The 13,771-nt window shown below is 38.4% G+C and overlaps 1 protein-coding gene across 3 annotated transcripts in view; it reads right to left on the bottom strand.

Moving 5' to 3' along the window:
* The window catches only part of NEIL3 (nei like DNA glycosylase 3), a 35,209-nt gene extending 21,675 nt beyond the window's left edge, over positions 1 to 13,534 (bottom strand). The window contains exons 1-2 of one of the 3 annotated variants that reach the window (XM_048047783.2): positions 13,399 to 13,534; positions 199 to 314 (exon numbers count right to left, since the gene is read on the bottom strand). In XM_048047783.2, coding sequence (XP_047903740.1) covers positions 199 to 314; positions 13,399 to 13,446 — 164 coding nt within the window. In that variant the 5' untranslated portion in view covers positions 13,447 to 13,534. Of the gene's footprint in view, positions 1 to 198; positions 315 to 3,088; positions 3,222 to 13,398 lie in introns of those variants that run through there. The other 2 variants (XM_048047782.2, XM_048047784.2) reach the window with 2 other exon arrangements.
* Positions 13,535 to 13,771: the final 237 nt, after the last annotated feature.

Raw genomic sequence — 13,771 nt, 5'->3', positions numbered from 1 at the left:
TTGGAGGTCTCTTCCAACCTAGATGATTCTGTGGTTCTATCCAGTGTTTCAAGCTCTTAAAGAGAGGCTGCAGAGAAGTTTCTCCATAACACTAACTTCCAAATATCTGGAACTGACAATAGCATGAACAACAACAACAACAAAAAACATGAAAATGCACAGTTCAAATACATAGAAAACATTTTTCTTGCCTCTTACCTCAAAGCTTTCTGATCAAAATACATAAAAAGTTCCTTTCCCAATGTTTCCACACCCCTGTAAACATGTCCAGTTAGGAAATTATGAACAGAGGTTCTCTCCTCACTCACAGCAGTCTGAAAATGAACACATATGCATAAATATTAAAACAGAATTTATAATACTTTGATACCACCATCAGTATGCATTCAGCAAGTAGCTCTGTGAACTAGTTTTCCAATTTAGACAACATCAACCTTTATCTCCTTAACCATGTCTATCAAAACCAATGAGAGTATCTACCAAGGAAGCATACAGTCACTATTACTAAGGCTGCAACTTAGCTCGTTCTTTTCTCTCTTTTTTTTTTTTTTAATCAAAAAAATTTCTTTTAATTAAATTAATATCTTTTCCTTCGAGTCATGAATTCAAAAAGAGTTTCCAGCTGATATAAACTAATGGGTATAGTTTGAACATTAAACAATTGTCAGTGCCAACTTTCTGCCATTTGCAAGGCTCCATCCTTCTCCAAATACCTCTTGCCAGAATTTCTAGCCATGCTAATTATATGCTTTCAGCATTTCACATTGCATATTACAGAATAACCTCCACTGAGCCCACAGAGATGCTTCTCTCTTCCTAACAGCTGAAAGTCTAATCTCAGATGATGAACAACAAGCAGGACACTACTAGAAGAGAAGATGACAATTGTGTGATTGAAGCAATGATCTTTTTTTGCATAGCACATGAAGCTTCATTACAATTATAATAAGAGACCTCTACAGGTTATCTGGTCCAAATCACCTGCCCAAAGCAGGACTGACTTAGATCAGGAAGTCCTGGGCCTGGTTCAGTCAACTTCTGAGCATCTCTGGGGATGGGGTTTCTCCTCTCTCTGGGCTCTTGTTCCAGGGCTTGGCTACTGTCGTGGTAGAAAAGTTTTCCTAACATCTAATCAAGATTTCTCCTGTTGTAGCCTGTATCAGTTGCCTCTCATCCTATCATCCACTTCAGACAATGGCCTAGCTCTGTCTCCACACCTTCCTTTATAAACAGCCAAAGACAGCAATAAAGAGCCAGTTCCATCAGCCTCTCCTAACGCATCACGTTTCAGCCTGCTAGGCCTATCTCTAGTACATTACCATTTTTTTTGTACTGGGGAATTGAAAACTGGACACAGTAATTCAGATGCAACTTCAGAGGTGCTGAGCAGAGGTACAGAATCACCCTCCTCAGCTGTTTGGCTACATTGTTAACACAGCCTAGCTGGTAGCTGGCCCTCTTCCCTTCCCCAGAAGGGCACAGTAGTAACCCCACTGAGCCATTTTCCACCTGAGCAGCACCCATGCCCCTGCCATTGCATGGCATTATTCTGTTTCAGGTGGAGGAATTTGCAAGTCCTGCAAATGCTGAACTTCACAAGTTTCTGCCAGCCCATTTTTCTCAATGTGTCAGGGTCCCTCTGAGTAGCAGCTTGAGGTCTCTGAAAGGTCCCTTTCAGCCCCCAATGAAACCTGCAAACAACATTGCAGCCCTAACTGCAAGGGACAGATGCAAGTACCAAAGCTTCAGTAACAATGCTTAATTGCAGCATAAGCATATATGAAAGCAACTCCAGCAAATCAGCAAGGCTTGAGCTGATTAGTGAAATTTCAAAGCCACTTTCAAAATAATCCCCCACTTTGTTATTACCCTGAAATTATATTCAGAGGGTTTTTCAGTTATTAAGTGATTGAGAAAAAATAAAAGTATTTTTTGCATGACACCAATGTCATTTACTTTGCCCATTATCAAAATAAGAAAGCAAAAATTTCCTTCTTGCATAAACTGTTCACTCCTTCCAATAAAAGTAATAAAGGAAGTCCGTATGCAACAAGGTTTCTTTTGGATTTAAGCACTAAGGTTTGGTTCAACTAAACCAGAGTAAGTGACAGGAATGGAAAATAAACCTGATTTTCAAAATAGATTCTAAGTTAAATTCATGCCACTTCATTATCAGGCAAGCCCTTATGCTCATTGTAGTATTTAAGAGCATCCACACTACAGTCCTCAGCAGTGGTCTAGGCTTAGGCTATGGTTAACAGCTGTTTTTGAGATCTGAAATGCACAAGAGCTTTGTGATGGTCATTTGCTGATGAATGAAGTCAACCCTGAGCTGACTTCTGCTGTACTAAGTTATGAACAATGAAAGGCATTAAATTTTCCTATGAAAGTGAAAGAGTAACTCCCTAATTTTAAAAAGCTTAGTCCTGAGGGATACAAAGCTATCAGGCCCAATCTGTTGATGGCATATCTTAAACAGATGTATCTTGAGCCACATTCTTTCTTATGTTCATTTAAGTATTATTTTATTCAGCCTTAATCCTTAATAAATTTTCTTACACCACAAAGGGTGTTGGAGGGGCAGTCCCCAACTTTTTGTTGGAAGATATCTAGTACACTTACCTAGGACTTGAGTGACACAATTTCACTCAGCTGAGAAAATAAGTAAATAAATAAATAAAAACCAAAACACCCGACCACCTCCATAATCAAAACCAGACACAGGATTGTCACAGCTCGTTAGCTAGACCTGCTCATTGATATGAGCTTGTTACCAGAAAGTCTCACAAAGCCCCAGCAGAGTTTTATACTGTTGCATTAGTTTATGCTGCCAGCAAAAAAGATAAAAACCAGTGGAGAAATTACACAGCCTGTACTGACAGCAGATGCCACAGCCTTTATTTATTTGAATAGCTGGTCTAATTAACATGATGCTAAAAACCCAAACGGTTATTGACATGAAAGTAAATCCCCTTAACACCACACACACAGACGTTCAGCCTCTGCACACCCCGCCCCTGAGCTTGATCGCGGCCTCCCAGAGGACTCCCAAACCCAAACCCAAACCCAAACCCGGCCCGGCCCTCACCGCCCCGGCTGGCGCAGCGCCGCCCCGCGCCCCGCGCACGGCCTGGCCGCGGAGCACGCGGGCCCGCAGCCGCTGTGCGAACACGGCGAGGCACGGGCCCTCCACCATGGCCGCCGAGCGCCGCGCTGCCGCCGCCTCTTCCCTTCAAATCTCCCGCTCGGCTCGGGGGCGGTGCTGCCGGGCTGGGCCGGGCCATTACCACCGAGCGGTCCCGGCCCCTCGGCGAGAGTAAAAGAGATAGTGCATGTTATCACGACCCCAGATGGGAGCAAAACGCCCTAAGAACATTAAACGAAAGACTTTGTGTCGTGAGAGCCTTCACAGAAAACACGGTATCTCTTATTTGTTTTGCTCTTAAGCGTGAACTTGTAGTGGCTTTGAATACCCAGTTAGTTGTCACAGGCTTCCTTTTATTCTCTGCCACTGCCCTGCAAGTACATCTTACCATAAGACTCAGTGCACAATTAGAAGTTAATTTCGGCCCTAAGAGAGTCAATATTTAATAGGATTTGCAGCCAGCCCGTGTCTGTTTACACATAGAAAATGTTCTTTTCTCTGCTGCGTTTGTAAGAAATCGTAAGCATGGATGTAATAAACTCCGCAAGCTTTAGGAAATTCTGAGGGGACTTGTGCCAGAAGGTAGGCCGTTAGGTGCCACCCCCTAACATCCACCTCATGAGGCACACCCACATTTGTTTTTCAGTGACTATGATTTCTTATATAAACAGTCCACATCCAATCTGTTATCAAGGCACAGGCTTTGAATAAAATGTGTCTAATTTCTAAGAGGATAAGGTTTTTGTTTGTTTGTTTGTTTTTCTTATCCCCTGGAAGGATGTGACTAAATGAGGTTAAAGTTACTATGTTCACTGAAATAAAAGTATGATTTCAGATGTGCTAGTAAAGTTAGAAAATACCACTATATGTAATCCTATTCCATGCCCTTGAGTCCTGCCTTACTGTTCTTCCAAGGCAGCTAGAAATCACTGAGTAACTCTGGTTTCTGTAGTCACATTTAAGCACCTTAAAAATATACTAACAGTTCCTGTTATTTGGTTATCAAATATAATATGTTTTGTGATAAGAGAGTTTATAACTGGATATTTTTCAGTGGATGGCTGGTGCAACGTGTTAGGTTAGGTTTTCAATTCCACATCTAATTTTGCAGGTGCATCTGCAGTTCTGACACTAACCATTTAATAAGGTTCTCTATCCCTTTTTCCACTCATGTACACAAGAGAATTTTAACTAGAGATTCTGCAGTAACTCAACTATTGCATGCACTTTAATTCGTAAAAAGTTGAACTCAGGTTTTGTACAAAATGTTGGTGAGCTTTATGTTAAAGTGTTTGGTGATGGTTGATAAACATTTGGGAGTTTCTTTAAGAAAAGCATTTAAGAATACATTTGAAACAGAGGAGCAGTAACAGCACAGGAGGAGATACTAGTCTGACAGTTTCATGGTTTCAGACAAATGCTAAATGCTGAGCATTGGTTTTGTCCCACAGTGTGAAGTGCAAGTACCTCAATAACAGCAGCTGAAAGAGCAACAGTAATTGAGGAAAATTATTGCTGACACAGTTTTTTTAAAATGATGTAGTAGTGCAGTCAAGAGAGAAGTACATAAACGCTTCTGTTTTACAAAGTTCTAAGCAGAATAATCTTAGCTGCCTTTATAACAGTAGTTCCTTGAGACAGGAAATCTCAATTGCTGCCATTCAGTTTCAACTTTGCAGTTCCAAGATATTCAGACTATGGGGAACGTATTTTGTAAGAGGCAAGTTTTAAAAGGAGGCTGATGGATTGCATAAAAAATAAAAGCTTTTGTTTAATTTATGTCAGGGTTCTTTGCTAGAATATAACATTTTTTGGCAGGTAATTTCATCAACAGTTGTTTACACTTTATTTTGACTTTGAAAAATCCAGTGGCCATGAGAAATAATATCTCCAACAAGAAATTAAATGTGCAAATTTCAAGAACAAACAAGCATATAAATCCCACGAGAGTATAAGTTTAATATTTGACCATTTTATACTTCCTGTCTGCTGTTCCATCAATGAAATCATGAAATCATTCTATTGTACTATGATAATAGATGTAGCAAATAACAGCAAGTCACCTGCGGTGAAAGGTAAAATCTATTTTTGCAACAGAAATTGAGTAAATCTACATATGCTCATAAATTTACCCCCTGTTATTATAGTTGTGTGCACAGCTGCCTTTGTTAAGTTTCCCAGGGGCATTCTCAGGTGACATTTCTTGATTTGTTTGTGCATTTGCAATATTTAGCAAATTTTATATTAGCATACAGTAGAACAGTGTGCTAACAACCGGACACTCATATTGTTACTGACATAGTTGGCACAGTACTGCAGTTATGATCTCATTAGACAATCAAATCAAAAGTATGTTTATTTTTAAAATTTCAGGTTTCCCAGAATTATGAAAAGCATACACATCCTTTTTATTTGTTTCCATTTTCTAGAACTTGCACAAAAGCCCTGATTCCATGCCTAGTTGTACCAGTTCATGGCTCAGGACATTCGACATAAAACCGATGTTGTCAATTTGCAAGAGTAGAGCTACCAACATCTAATTCCTCAAACTCTTTGTTTTATGTGCATTTTCTCCCTTGGATTAATGTGTTGTCCTTAGAATACTAGCACACAGTTTAAATACATTTGTTAAGTTTGCCATTAACAGAGCTTTGAAAAAAGAAAAAAAAAAAGATGTTGGCAAGGAATATTATCATGTGGCAAAACCAGACTAACTTAACTGAAATGTCACGTTAAGCCACATACTAATGTTCAATTTCTCTGAAAGATGGTTCACACAAGACAACAGAAATATGCAGAAGACAAGTGCACCCTGCTCTTCTAAATCCAACAGATCCAACAGTCAGAAGAACTATGTCAGCACTGAGATTCTCATTAAGGCACAATTTTTTAATTCTGGCTGGTTGAAGTATACAATGAACTACAAAGACATTCCCTTTATGGTGACAAAATCTTGGATAAGAATTAATAAGCAGCAGATGACTGATCTGTTTCATGGTTGCCTAGAGAGTTAATGCAAACAGTTAAGTACACTGAAAGTTACTGATCATGTAATCCTAATGAAATCCTTCCTAAACCTTGTAAAAACATTCCCAAATCCTTCTAAATTAAGTTTTTTTAATGCAATTAATCCAAATAGTTGTGCTGTTAAGGGAATGAGTTCTGGTTATGGATTCCTGGTCTGCCAGAAAATTTTGAAAGTCACACAGTGTTGATAAAGAGGCATAATTAAATTATTTTCTGTTAGTTATCTCAAAATAAATAATGACTTGATTGGTGGGATCCTTTTGTTTTTGTAAAGTCCTTACTTTCCATTAGAGAAAATATGTTTTTGTAACTTAGTTTTTTAAAGCTCCAGTTCTTGTAAACTAAAAGAGGAACTTTGGAAATTGCAGTAAAAATATCAAAATAACATGATTAACTAAGTTGTGAGTGACAGTTTTAGCACAGGAGTTTTCTGCGTTATTGCAGTCACAATAAAATGCTACTTACAGCATATGTACTATTCTCACTGAACATGGAGCATGTGTTGAAAATACTTTTGATTAATGGATTGGAAGTAAAAGAGACAGTTGATTCTTAACAGTACCATCCTAATTTACACCAGTTGAAAGTTGGACGCAGAACCATCTTCTTAGTTTACCAATTCTTATACTAAACAAGAAAGTCAATTTCTTATTTATAAGTTTAATAACTTCACTTCAGGCACTTGGCACTTCAGGTAGCCAAAACAGGACATGAGTTGGACAGATAGAGGATGCAAATTATGTGTACAGTTGTCTATGTAAAAAAATATATATTGATATTGTCACAACAGTACAAGGATTTTCTTGACTAGAGCTTACTAGAGCATTATGAATAAATGACTGTTGCAAGTCACTTAGTAAAAATATCTTCTCTCTGCATCAACTCTTGATTTCCCTAGAGATAAACAAATAATAATCCTTGAAAATCTTGGCTAGTTTGACGCATTAGTTTTCAGCAAAGTAATTTTGTTATTTTTAGCCAGGAATAGAAAATTAGCTCTGTATTGATTTCAAACACCAAAAATCATTCATATTTCCTAAGACACCTTTGTACTGTATTAAACTTTTATTTTTTGCTGGGGAAAAAAAAAAAAAGAAAAGAAAAAACCGAACTAATCTAACTTAAATCCAAATTTTTCTTCTGTGTAGACCAAAGGGTTACACCCACAAGAAAGGCTTAGACTTACAAGGAGAGAGGCAAGCTATTCACTCTGCCTAAAATTCAGTAGTCATAGAGGTCCATCGACTATGGACTATGGTCCATTTGATCAATGGCAAAAGGTAGGCACCTCACCAGACGGTGACTGAGAGCAGAGGCCTCATGGCATCTTTCTCTCTATTAGCCACACAGGGAATAATGCCAGTTCCTGCTATTGTACACCCTGCTGCGTTACTTTAAGCAGTCACCTATTTTCCTTATGCAGTGTAAGAAGAGCTGTGTCTAAGAATATGATTCACATGTTTGCTGAGCTGGGAACTGTCTGGAAGTGCCACGAAGTTGGCTAGGTGCCTATGAGCCCTCTGGGTTCATAGCAGTGAACCATTCCCTTTAGTTAGATACCTAAGCATAGCAAAATTAAAAAACAAACAAAAAAAACAGAATGTGGCAGCTTTATCTAAGCCGTTGCAGCAATCTGTTGATACTTGGATAACTTATTGGCACATCCTTCCCTGGGAATTAGAGAAAAAATGTTCCTAGAGTTTCAAACTCCTGAGAAAGTATGCAGGATATAGGATATACAATGTTCTGCAGCTAACAGTCTCTCTTGTCAAAGTGCTTTTATTTTGCATAACATACTTAGTCTTTAACCAGAGCAATGACAGAAACCAAGGTCATTTAGATTAGCCTGGCATTATCAAGCCTAATTTTCAGCATCTGACTGCGGAACGTAGCAGCCTCAGACTTCATATTTTGTAATATAACCGTCTCTGGAAGGATATTCTCATCTTAGGCTGTGATCTTACCGTTAACTCTAACAAGAGCTTATGAGAGTATGAATATAATTTTGTCATGTTGGGAGTGAATCTGAGTCTTAATGATGTAGTTATTATGTTATTAAGTATTCAGTATTCATCTACATCTTCATATATATATATTTATTGAAGGGACATGTTTTACTACTAAAGAGATTCCTCTTCCTTTCTCGATCGAAGTGCCTAGTAACCCAGTGATAGTGGCAGTTCCTTTGATGGCAGGAGACCAACAATCTATATGCCGCTCCACTTCAGATTGAGTACTTTGAACCTAGGTATACTGTTTCTTGTGCAAGTATTTTAAGCCAGCAGGAGAGCTGCAGAGGCCACAATAATTCTTGTTACATTTCTGTTCAAGAGTTGGCCTGGTGAACATGAGAAACTACATCTCTTGGAGCAGACTCCAAAAGTAAGACATGTAGAGATTACCTAGTCAATTCCATCCACACATGATGTATAAAGAAACTGGTATCTTCAAGTCTTGATGCTTGAGCATGTCCTAAGGGAGAAAATTGGCCACAGCAGAAACATAGCTTCCCAGGAACACAGGTATCTATCTGCAGGGTTAGGTTTCATCAAAGTTGAATGCAGGAAGGCCTGGTTTTGGACAAGTTATGTCTAGGTATCAGACCTCAGAGATCAAACTATTACAGACTAAGTATTATATTTTTTGGAGGACAAGAAAGATCAGAAAATATATGGATTCCTTCAGAAATGTTCTGTGTAGTACACACGAGTTATGACATTTCAAAGTTCTATAACCATACCAAGCAACATCCAGTTTCTTTCCTAAATGTTTCTTTGCCCAAAGGGGCAAAACACCTTTTACAGCTATTAAATGACAGAAATATTGGAGAAGAATTGAGTAAGACACATCCTAAATTCACAAATTAAATATTTAGAAATTCCAAAGCATGAAAAAAAGATATATGTTTGTTTGAAAATGGAATATCTCATTCCATTCCTAATTAAATCCTCTGCTTGCTTTAAGGTAGCCAGGTCCACCAGCATAAGTGCCTCTGCCCATTCACAATAGCGTAATCTAATTTATAGTCATAGTTTAACTTCATTTGGAGAAATGTTTGGAGAAGTTTGACAGCACTGTGGAACTGCCTCAGGGTGTAAGTAGATCTTACTGAAGCTGGATATTCATGGAATAAGTACAGACAACTTACCGAGCAGTTTAAGAACAGCACTGTAGCTACTGCATCTTGAGACACAGTTCAGTGCCAGAAGTTTTGTTTGTTTGTTTGTTTTGTTAATGCATATTGTCTCCTCCCAAATGAAGTAAAATTTACTTTGTTTGTCTGGATGAGAAAAGAGAATATTTAAAACTTGCAGTAGTTTATTCAAGGGGTAAAACCTTGAAGATATTTTAAAAAGTGTCCAGCAATAGCCGCAGGCTATCTACATGCTAAAACAGACAAAAAGGAGAAAATTGGTACCTGGAGAGAGGCAGAAACATCCTTTATAGCCTTCCTGCATTGTATTTACACATACAGTGCTCTGAGGTGTATTCTTTTACTGTGGGTTACTTTTAAGAGTAACACCTCAAAGAAAGATGAGGTAGAAGAAAGTGATCATGGGTTGAAGAACTTGCCATCTTTACTTCAGGTTTAGATGTTGTACTTTAATGCTATCCTGAAAAACATTAGAATAATATATGTTTAAAAACTTAGATATTATTATAAAGTCCATGAAGCTCTAATAACAGAACTAAGTGAGATTTGCAGTGCAAAGTGCAATGAGGGCCATAGCAAAAACTGACCTAGCACATGCACCTTGGTTTTACTTCTCTGTTACACAAACAGTATAATTCCTTGTACCTTGCTGCAAAGCCTTTATCAGCTGCCTATCTACATGCAGCACTCCATTTCAATTAGTCTCAAGATTCAAGGCTTAGAAGGAATAGCAGGGGTCTCTAATTATCTTCACAAACTAGTGATCTGCCCAGAAAATGAGGAATGAATAAGCATTAAGCAGTCAGAAGCCAGTATTCAATCACAGAGAGAGGCAGGAAGAGTGGAAGATAAAGAAGTGTAATTTTCACTGACTTTTCAGGGCCTTCAAAATTACTAACAAGATATCCTTCTTTAGCAAAACACGCCAATTGTAGATATAGAGGTTTTTTTTTGTTGTTGTCGTTTGTTTTTTTAATCCTTATCAATAGTGTTGGGCTAGATTCTCTAGGACAATTTCTTTTTCTTATATCTGTGCAGTATTTTGGATATTTTTATTTTAACTCTATTTGTTTAAGTGTCAGTAGTATTTCTTGAAGGACTCTTGTGAGAATGTTTTCCAAGTGTTATTAGTAATTTTTCAGTCCAAATTCAGGGGGAAAAAGACCATGCTGTTCTTTCCTTCCTTCAAAAAAAAAAAATGTATATATATGACATTGGAATTAAAATCATTGCTATTCACAAACTGTCCTCGCAAGAAAAAAAAAAAAAAAAGAAAGGCTGAGGATTATCTCTTTAGCAACTTTTGAATCAAAGCTGCCTTACTGATATGAAGCTAAAAAGGCTTTGCAGTTCTTTATATAATTAAAAGCAACTGTTATTATGGAAATTTCTCAGAACAGCTGTTGCATTGGAAGAAAGGTTGTACTCTTCTCTATCAATAATCCTTTTAAATCTCTGACATGATGCATAGCTTCTCAAATAATGCCTATAAATAAAACAAAACTGGATGCCTTCCATACATATATTTATTTATTACCTTTACTTGCACCCCTGTCAGCGATTAGGTAAGAATACAATAACAGAACTCACACTGGCTCATGAAAGTAATGTGAATGTCCTTTCCTGGGAACTTTATTTCTACTTTCATTTTCCAAAATACTTACTTCATTGTGTCCAAAAACGGTGTCAGGTTTCATGACGAAGCCATCCATACAAGCCATGGCCCCAAAAGCTCACAGTCCCTACTTTATTCTTGAACTATTCTTGTCAAGGGTAACAGGAGAGGATAGACCTTGCTAAGTCTGGTAAAAGCTAGAGATGGTTTTGAAACAGGACAAAAAGCTTTAGCTCCATATGATTTTCTGCCTTTCCTTGTGTAAAGCAGAAAGAGGTTTTTGCTTCTGTCTGGAAAGCAGCCTATCAGCACCGTAGCTGAGGTTTTCATTTTGTTCCAGGCTCTGGAAAGGGGAGAAGGACCAGCCAAGAGTTCTGTGTCCCCCACCCCAGAGGGGTAAGAAGTGGTAGGATGCAGAAGGAAAGAAAACAAACATCACTCAAACACCAGATGACTTGCTGGGTGTTCAGAGAGTATGGATGGGGTGAGTTTTTGCTCTGTATTTTGTAGACTTGAGGAAACTCGGAAACAGACAAGCGGGGCCTGATGCAGAAGCCTCTTTTTACAAGGTCAGGCCAGCAGCTGGGAGGAGCAGCTCTGCAGGACGGGATCCTAAAGGGCTGTTGGTCACGTAGAAAATGAGTCAGCAGTGCACCCTTGTGGCCTTGGCAGCTAACCGCATCCACTGCTGCCTTGAGAGGGATACAGCCAGCCAGCAGGTCGAGCAAAACGGTTATTTCTCTTTTGTGCGGCACACGTGAAACCGTATCTGGCTCCATGAGTTTGTTCAGGGGGCTGGAGCACATGGTGAACTGTGTCTGAGAGAGAAGGGTTTGCTTAGCAGAAGGGACGCGTAAGGCTTTCTACGCTTCTCCAATTGTCTTTACCTCCTTAACGAAAGGGGAAGTTATTAAGTATACAGAGGCTCTCCTGAGAGGTACACAGCAAAAGGAAAAGAGGCTATGCAGCACACACAGCAAGGGAACTTTTGACTGAATATAAGAAAAACAGAAATTCAGAAAGAAGATCCAAGCACAGAAGCACAGAAGATCCAAGCACAGAAGCAAGTTTTCCAGGGTATATACAAAATATCCATCATTAGAAAATATTCCTGGGGAACCAGATCTCACTTTGAATTTGGCATTGCTTTGGGCAGGAGATTGGACTAGCTGAATACTAGAGGTCTCTTCCAACGTGTGCATTTCTATGAGTCTGAGATCCATACTGCTTATCAGACAGATTGCTCTAGCGGTTTCTGAATTTTATGTGAGATACTTCATGTTACTTAGCTGAATTTCAAACTCTGTTTTGTACATGCTGCAGCTCCTCCCTTCTCCCCCTTTTTAGTATTGAAATGCTATTTTTAAGAAGTGTTGGCAGAGGACTATCAATAAAGAGTTGCTGTTTTAACTGCTATGGCAGTAAGAGGTGGGCATTTGTGCAATAAAGTTCCTCATGATTTGTGAAGTGGAGAGAATGTTGCTCTAGCAGCAAGGCAGCTTGGCATTGTGTAACCTAATAGAAGCTGATGGGGAAGACGTTTGACAGAAGTACTAGAAATTTCAAAAACAACAAAACCAAAACCCTGCTTTTGGATACATATATATATACATATTGTTTTCTTCAATTTAAGGGTTGGCAATACTGCAATATTAGAAATGGTATATTTCTTTTGCCTTTGGATATTTTGAACTCTCTTTACTGTATTTCAGCCTTTGTTTTGAGTTCCCTCATGCAGGCTTCATAAATGGTTAGAATTTTTTATTAGTAGAGTGTGGCCTATTACAGGCTAAGGAGGATTGTTGAGAAAGTAGTAGTGAACTGTGCCTGTTCTAGTAGCATGACTGCAAGTCAGATCTAAGGAAAAGAGAAACTACATAAAACAGTGAATAACAGGGTCAGCACTGTAAAAGGCTTTTGACACTTGAATAACTAGGAAAAGATTAACGTTTGTTACTAAATAGAATCTGGTGAGAAAAAAAATACAGACCTACATAAAATAAACCAAAGAAGGCCTATAACTGTACTTCAGACGTACACTGGATGAGGATTCATGGCATTTGTATCTACAAACAACATAATATCTGAATCATGAAAGTACATAGTAACAAGTTGCCCCAAAAATAACATGCTGTAGTAGTTCTGGAGTTGAGCAGATTCTCTCTTGAAAATACTCTGTTTGGAATTGTGGGAAGGTTCCACTGTGGCTCACAAGAGATTTTATAGAATATTTACATAAATAGACTAAAAACTGTTGAGGCTCACAATGACCACTAAATAACTTATTTCATACTTTTTTTTTTTTTTTTTTTCCCCAGATACTGCTTTGTCCATCTGGATGCTGATTTACTAGAAAGGAAAACTACACCGACAAGCTATGACAGAAGATTATGGGAAAAGTTGCAAACCACTAATGAAAAAAAGTCAATTATACCATATAGGTAAGAACGACATTACCTGTGTCATTAACTGCAGGGGAGGAAAAAGATCTTGAGAATCATCCATCTGTAGAAGTCTCTGTCCAAAGTAATTCAGCTACTGTTAAATAGTTCTTGCCCTTAAAGATGTAGAGGATGCTGACTTCTCATACATCACTTTCAGTCTAATATGCTGGTTTGGGAGCACTTTAAGAAAAATAGCTTGCTCTCTTCTAGAAGTTGAAAATTTTGAGTCTTTTTAACTCAGAGTTTGCATCTCAGGTAATTCAGCAGTGCATCTTTTCAGAAAATAGGGATCTGGTTCTGTGTATTTTCATCCAGAGCATTTACAGTGAGCTGATTGCCTGACTGTCTCAGGTGTCAGGAACCAAAAGGTTTAGAGATCTTCTTTT

Source organism: Anser cygnoides, chromosome 4, assembly GCF_040182565.1.
Source record: "Anser cygnoides isolate HZ-2024a breed goose chromosome 4, Taihu_goose_T2T_genome, whole genome shotgun sequence".
NCBI classification, from domain to species: Eukaryota; Metazoa; Chordata; class Aves; order Anseriformes; family Anatidae; genus Anser; species Anser cygnoides.
Note: the sequence above shows the minus strand (reverse complement) of the source record. Positions and strands in the feature narration are given on the sequence as shown.